Here is an 8682-nt window from a genome sequence, read left to right on the forward strand (position 1 = left end):
AAAAAAAAAGAAACTTTGAATGAGATCGCATGATGTAATTCAGTTCAAATCCTTAACAGATGTAAAGATCTTCCAAAATTTTAATTCTTTTAAGGCAGGAGAATTTGCTAATTCGACAGTTTAAAGGTTATCAATTGTTTTCAAACTTTGAAGGATCATGAAGTAATCCATTCTTTTTTTTTTTTCCAATAATAAAAATGGATGATTTGTTTACAAAGAAACCAAAAAGTCTTCTGATAGACTTGATTTTGCAATTAAATTATTTTTTTTAGATCGGAATTTGAAAATTTAATTTTATGTTATGTGGAATTTTTTAAATGAATAAAAAATTGATTAATAGTAAATAATAAAAAAAACACACACACACACAAACAAACAAACTATAATTTAATGTATAATACTCAAAATTACAGTGATACAAGAAACACACAAACACACATACACACACGTGAAATCTCATAATTATATTACTATAGAGACAAAAAACTTGTCTCAAAATAGACACTTCATGTAATAAAGAGTATTTTTGACATTAAAATCTAAAAACATACAGAGTTTGTACGAGCTAAAAGCTGTTGTAAATGATAACGGACCAGAATGATAAATCATTATACAATGACATCTTTTGCATTACATCATGGTAGGGAGAAGCAAAGATTAAAAAAAAAAACAAAAACAAACATTAAATAACTATATTATGAAAGCAAACAGTAGATTAAAAATGTCAGCAATGTGAAAAACATTTGTAAAGAAGAGTTTGTTTTTTTTCTCTAAAAAAAAAAAAAAAAAAAAAAAAAAGGAAAAAGAAAAAAAAAAAGAAAAAGAGCGAATGAACGGTTGTTTAATAATTAGGACACTCGCATATTTTGGGAACCCTGCAACACGATTACGAATAGAATCTATGTGACGAAGAGACCCTTTTTCTTTTTCTTTTTTTTACTAATAAATCACCACTTATCAAGGCCAAGAGCTATTCACGAATTAGGGTTGATAAGGTGAAATGATTGTTGAAAGATGAATAATATTATGAGAAGATTGAGAATATATAATGGAATGGACCAAATTTGAATACATTAGATACACGAAGGAAGAAAAGGAATTTTTTTTTGTAGAAAATGAGTTCTTGTTGTGAATGTCTTACATGGAGAAAGCAGAAACTGGAGCTAAATTGAGCATCTTGTAAATAAAAAGAGAGTAGAGAGACTAGCAACGTCTTTTATATGAGAAAGGAGCTGTGGAGAACAGAAGAGGTCAGCCCGCCCCCACTCCCACTGTTTAACTTCTTTTGAACTGTTTAGATAACGAAGAATGCTCTGAGTGGCATCTTTCAAGATGTGGATGTAGTACTCTATCTTGAGATATATCTGAATTTTATATATGTAGAGGATTGCATCAGCAGTCAGGTACTTTCTAGAGCAGTAGAATGATCCAACCATTTTTCCAGAGACCTTAACAACAGATCGGATCTAAGTCTTCTATTTAAGAGTTGGTTTGACAGGTACAAACTCTTTCTTGATTAATCGATCTGCTTATATATATATATATATTTTTTTTTTTTAAATCACCAAAATTCAGAGATTTATCCAAACTTAAAATTTTCAATGAATATATTTTATAAGAAGCAGAGGTTCTCAAATTTAATATCACACTATTAAAGATGGTGGAAATTTGTGTTAGATTAATGAATTTCTTCGCTAACTTGAAAGAAAGAAAAATGTTACTGTTAAAAATTACTATAAGTTATGCCTAATAATATTTAAAAATAAATAAAAATAAAGGTTAACGATAGGAGAATCTTTAAAAAATATTACTATTTCAAAACAACTTATTATTTGGATAAAAAATGAAATAAGACAGAATTTTTAGTATAAAAATATTCTTTTCCATATAAATATCTTTCAGTATTAAAGCAGTTTGTTTTTCATGTAAAACTTTTTAGTTTCTGATATTGGTAAATTTAATTTGGTACTAGCTAATACCCAATAAAGAAGGTGATTTAACTTAACTAGTAGATTTTTTTGATTTTTTAAAATAAAATTACCAATTTTGATATTCTGAAAAGGGTACTCTGGATTGGAACAAAAATAATTCCTTCAAACATTAAAAAAATTTGTTAAAAAAGTAAAAAAAAAAAGTAAAAATATTTTTTGTGTAAGAAAAACTATTTGACCATAATGCACCAGTAAGTGTAAACAAGAAGTGTCCACCATTTTGAAAATGGTGAAATAACTTTCTTAGCCCATTAGGTCCCACAGTCCTATAAATAGGGACGCCAAACAATTTTTTAACATCTATAATATATAATAGCACTGCTTATTGTATAATTGCTCAGAAGAAAGAACACAATTCATCATATTTTCTCCATTCCAAACAAAAGTGCGCCCTTTTAGGGAACTGGAGTTTCCTTACATTAAAAACTGACTTTGCGACTATTTTTTCTCACATAGGGAGGCAAGTAAATAGGGACCTGAAAATGATGAAAATAAAATGAATTAAAAAAAAAAATTGAGATTTCTTTAAAAATGTATTTTTATAATTATTATAGGCAGAGATTGGAGGGGTGGGTTAAATAAATGAAAAAGAAAGTAATTAGGAGTTGATTTTAGAGGTAGGAAGTCGAAGCTTAGAGTCAGCAGTTTTGTAGGATTTTAAAAAATTTATTTTTGGTTTTTAATAACTCCAGAGTCATTTTTTTTAGCCAATTTCTTACCTCCGACTATAGGCAAAAACTAATCAATAAGAATATAAAAAGTAAGGATTTAAATGTTTTACAAATTTATAGCCTTGTCGTTTGGTTGGTTGTTTTTGTTTTACGGCATATCAACCCTTTTCAGGTTATTTAATGCAGAATCCAGTGATTTTGAAGAACAATTTTTTAATAGAGTATATATATATATATATATATTTTTTTTTTAAGTCGGTTTCTATTTAACCCATAGTTGGGACCCTAACAGGTACTACCAGTCTGGGTCAGAGTGGACCTGGGAGCAATGGTAATTAAAGGGTGGCTCCACACTCCCCAAAGCCTGCAAGCTGGGGCTTCACCATCAGATATAGTTTAAGGTCATATCCAGGACCCCATGTCGTTTGGAGAATCTGTATTAAAAATGGCTAAATCAACAGAAAAAAAAGAAAAAAAAAACAAGAATCTTTTATTTAAAAACAGTTTAGATTAATTTTTTTTCCAAATAAAATCTTTACATAAAAATAAAATAAAATCAACCTTCAAGACACAAAATAAAATGAGATCATAAAAGTAACAAACAAGAATTTAAAAAAAATCTGAAACGAAAATAGTCATTTTTTTTAAAACCGAAAAATGAAAAGGTCTTCCATACCCGATGAAGAGAGAGCCATGTTATTTATCATTCCGTCATTAAGGTTAGGACTGGTATCGTCGGATTCAGATCCGTCATCTGTGGATTCAGCATTCCCTTCTGCGAAGCCATGACTGTCCAGCAGCAATTGCCTCTCTTCAGGATGCTCCTCCAAGTACTCCTCCAACATCACTTCCTCCGACGGGTAGTCATATAAGGTGCTCAGGGTATCACGGAAACACACTTTATGCTGAAAGGGAGGAGAGAGAAGAGACGCCATTAGCGAGGACGATCATCTAGAGAGTTCAGCTCGAAAATGAGCAGTTTATCTCTTTTCAAAGATGCTCTGGTAATAAACGAGACGACCCAAGAAAACAATAGGGAGGAGGGGAAGAAAAAAAATCAAAAACAGAGAAAAAGACATGAGATACAAAAGAAATTACCTGCAGCATTGTGAATGAATGGCAGATTGAAGAGTCACACACCTACACTATTTTGTTTTTTACTTATATGATGGAGGTCACACTTAACATGGGCTTTTTTTTTAGGGGATTATACGCGAACTGCTAGTCATTAATCCTTGATGAGGGATAGAAAAGAAAAGAATGATAATATCATAACCTATTTACAAATTTAAAATTTATTATTTCATTGCATTTTTTTGCATACTTTACAGTTGACCTTCAATATCTAGACTGTTTCAAAGAATAAACAAGTGAGAGGGAGAATGTTATGATCTATTAAAAAGATTCAAATTTAATGAACGATAAAAACATAAACTATATATATATATATATATATATATATATATATTTAGTGGTTTAATTTTAAATTCTAAAATAACAACATATAGAGGCATATATTCGATTCAGAAATTTATTGCTTGATAAAGGAATATATAGAAGGGGTTATATTAATTTACTAAACCACTAAATTTATATATTGCTCTATTCTTAAATATTGAGCTTTTCCTTTTTGGCTAGGATCTCCTTGAAAGTATTACTTCAAGTAATATCTATCAGGATTTTCATCTGAATTCTATCAGTGTCTTATCTCGCTTATATATATATATATATATATATATATATATATATATATATATATATATATATATACTAGCAGGCCGCCTGGAGTTGCCGGATTGTAAAATATGCTTAAATAGGGTTGCTTAGTTCTCTCCGACTGCAAAAAAGTGGAATTGAGAAGTCAGCTCCCCACCCCGAGGAGGGACACTATGACTTGCAAAAAGTGCCTGGGCAGCCCCGTTGGCATTCCCTGGTAAGGCTGCCTCAGGCGATTAACAATAAACTAACACTTTCTCACGGAGAGAAGGCAAAGCCTGAGAGGATAGCCCTCCTAGAACTGCACAAAACTAAACTCCCACTGTAAAATCAACAGGGGTCGAATCATTATAGGAATAGTCAAATCTCGATTTGAGAGGCCGAGGATAAAAATCATTGTGCTTAAATATAGCTTAATTTATGCAGATTTCATACTCATTATTATAGAGCTAATTCTCTATATATTATTATATTGTACCCAATATATAGAAGTGGCCCTCTGGCATGGCCCAGTCATAAATCATGCTTAAATATAATATTTTAATTCATGCAGCTTTCATATTTGTTATTCTATTGCTTGATTATATTGAAGTGATTTCAAAAGTTAAAAAAAAATTATTTTCATAATATGACTTTGGCATTATTAGCTAGAATCAAAACTCATTTTTACAGACTAAAAATCAAATCAAATTTGTTCCTCAGGTTTAAATCCCCTATATATCAAGTTTCAAATATGTGGATCAAAAAGTGACTGTAGTTTGATAGAGACCATTTCTCAGACAGACATCTGAGACACATACAAGAAAGTCGACTCTAGGACTTCCAGTTTGCAAATTCCATGGTTTGTGTGTGTGTGTATATATATATATGTTTTATTGTTAAAGTGTTTTTTATTCAATAAGTCTGAAGAAAGGCTGTTCTTGTGAAAATTTTCAAACGACCATAATGTTTGAATGTGTCCAAATGGTCTTGAAACAATTGTAACTAAATGAAATACACTTTTTGTTGCTATCAACCCATTCTTTGAAGTCTTGGTTTTTGTTAAAACAGTATATACATATTTTAAGCTCTAAACATATATTATATATATTTATTTCCACAACCAAACAATACTGCAGCTTACAAAAACCATGAAATTTGCAGACTTAAGTCCTAGAATCAACTTTCTTGTATGTGGCTCATATGTCAGGGTACTTAACTTGAATACAACTGAGTCTGATTTTCTAGCTGTATTTAAGTTTGGATATGTTCTACTGATGAATCCAAGTTTAGAACTTCTCTTCTTCTGAAACTCACGTTTAGAACTTCTGGTTTGCAGCTTCCACGTTTTATGTGTGTTGCGGCATTGTTTGGTTGTAGAAATAATCATATATCATCTCACATTCAAAAAATAAATACTCTCTCCCTCTCTCTCTCTCTCTCTCTATATATATATATATATATATATATACACACATATAGTAATATTAAGCTTCTATAAGATTGAACCCTTTCAAGAGATAAGTTGATGATTCATGAATTAGCCATGTTGCAAAGTTCTCTCTCTTTGGAGATCAGAACTTTCTTTAGAATCATATTACTTGTGTTTATGCATCAGAGCATGAACAGTGCGCTAGCTAAATGGTTACAAAACCGAAGTTGATAATATTTGGATCCAAGGGTTTGAATTGTGCGATGGATGATATAGTTACATAATTCCATACTAATGAGTGTAAAAGAAAACCACGAAACATGATTACATGAATCTAAAAATATTTATTAATAATTCATATATGTCCTATCATCTCCAAGCCTTGTTCCGTTTTCCTATTTTCCTACTGACTACAATATGGTTGTTGTCTTCAAGTCCAACATAAATAAATACTTGATGAGCCGTCCCCTTAAGTAATCCATTTTACCCAATTCCCACCACTAACGATTACTACATTTTCCCATTGACTACTGTACACTCATTAACCCTCATCCTCGAGTGACCTCCAGGCCTTGATGAGTGGTGACTCCTTTGTAAAACCTTAAATAACGATAAATTTATTGTCCAAGACTTATTGTCTATCTCAATAAAAACATTGTTTCCAAAACGATCGTACAATTTATTAATTTTGTTTGTTCTTCCTTATGAAACCGATTTTTAATTTTAATTATAAATTATGAATCATTTTACTCAATATTAAAATAGCTCTAGGATATCTATGCCTATCGAGCTTATTATATATCTACATTACAACGAACACTGCTTTCTTTTATTTTAATTGTATTAATGAATTTACTAATACATTAAAATATGCTCTGCTCTTCAGACTGTTGTTCTAATCCCCTTAATATATATATTACTTAAGATTTCTTTAAATATAATTTTAAAGTATATATTCAGTAAGATTTTCAAATTATCATAATTAATCAAGCTCAATAAAAATGAAGTTTCACTTTCAGAGCATATATATATATATATATATATATATATATATATATATATATATATATATCGCTATTTAATATTCCAAAACCAGAAGATGTATTTATTTCATGCGCATGGCATTTTATTTATGTCTTACACATATTTCATTAAATAGCATAAATTCAAACAAGTCATCAGAGACATGTGTTCCTCGAGAAGAAAAAAAAAACAAAAAAAAAAAACAGTCGAAGAGAATCTCCATTTCCTTTATCAACACTTTATTTCACCATATTTGTTTTATTCCAAGGTATGAAAACTCTCCAACTGTTTTTTTCTGAGGAACATATATCTGTCTCTGATGAGTTGTTCAGTGAATTTCCGCTATTTGACCAAACGTGCATAAGACATACTACATAAAGATATGAATAAAATACTATGAGTGTGAAATAAATACATCTGGCTGAGTATAATAACTAGTGATATATATATACACACACACATATATATCTATATATTGTAGAATCAAGAATGTGCTTACCTTCCCTCTCCACCATTATGGACCATTTAACTAATTTCAACATATTTATTCAGTAGCAATTAGTGGTATGCTAATTGCCATTGGACCAGCCTACAATTAGTCAGGGATGGTGGATTGTTCTATTTTGAGGCGCCTGATTGGCTAAACATGCCAGGAGGGGTAGGTGCCACTCTACAAATGCCAGCTGCTCTGGCATTCAGGGGTTTTACTGTTCTAGACTTCTGCCAGAAACTACACTCTGTCAATTATCGCATCCATTAAGCACAACATCTTCATTGGGTTAGCTGGCTCACCCTAACAATATGTAAATATATTTACATATGTAAACGTCACATAATATTCATTTTTTATTTTCTGACTTGCAGAAAGAGAAAAATTTACCCCCCTCCCCCCCCAAAACGTTTACATAGTTGTATTATTTCAATTTCGGACTACTTATGTTATTCTTACATTTCAGCCAATGTAACCATAATGTTCTTCAGGTGCGCCTTATTGATAATTAATTTTAAGTGACAATCTTCTGGTGAATGAAGGTACAATCCTTAATCCGAATAATGCAAATTATAAAAGATCATCTAAAAGATTCCAAAGACCAATTTTAAATTCTTGTATTTCGAAAAAAAAATTTCTACATGTACGCTTGCATATCACTGTATATTAATTTATTCACATAGAGCTAAGGACAGAAAATGCAGCTCTTTCACAAGTTTCAATTATAAGATGATATCTAAAAAAAAGACAATATACATTGAAAATGGTCGTGTATTGTGGGGATTTTTTTTAGTTATTAAAACAAAAAGAAAAACAACGCAGAAATCCTAACAGCCAGATTATGTCAATAACCTGATAAAAATATATTGCGCAATATTAGTGCATATATATATATATATATATATATATATATATGTATATATATATATATGTATGTATATATATATATATGTATGTATATATCTTGCATCTTGGCCGCTGTTGTTGGTGGTGGCTAATAACATAGGCAACTCATTCTTTTTTAAATTGTAATGTTGTTGTTAAAAACTTGAAGATTATGCACAGATTGATGTGAACCGAGAGTAATAGAGATAAGTAGCAAGAAAGCAAAGAAAAAGCGAAAGAAAATATTTCACTCTAAAGTAAAGATAAAGGGAGGTTATAATCACACCTCCCCTCTCTATTATTATTATTATTATTATTGCAAGAATAACAACTTAATGTATATCTCTTTAAAAAAGTAGTAAAATTTTATGTTTTTCTTGCAGGGATGTTGGAGAGACATTTTACAATCATCAAACGTATTGAATATTCCGTGTTGGGCCGTTATTATTCCTAATATTCATAAATTACCTCTTTGATAAAATTGTCTCTGAGATG

General features: G+C 30.3%; 1 protein-coding gene across 4 annotated transcripts in view; it reads right to left on the bottom strand.

Annotated features, from left to right (window-relative positions):
• The window catches only part of LOC145241384 (uncharacterized), a 366249-nt gene that overhangs the window by 75572 nt on the left and 281995 nt on the right, over positions 1-8682 (bottom strand). For all 4 annotated transcript variants that reach the window (XM_080104301.1, XM_080104300.1, XM_080104303.1 and 1 more), the window contains one exon: positions 3339-3567. In XM_080104301.1, coding sequence (XP_079960427.1) covers positions 3339-3567 — 229 coding nt within the window. The remainder of the gene's footprint in view (positions 1-3338; positions 3568-8682) is intronic.

Source organism: Euprymna scolopes, chromosome 20, assembly GCF_053919585.1.
Source record: "Euprymna scolopes isolate OS-2025 chromosome 20, ASM5391958v1, whole genome shotgun sequence".
Lineage (NCBI taxonomy): Eukaryota > Metazoa > Mollusca > Cephalopoda > Sepiida > Sepiolidae > Euprymna > Euprymna scolopes.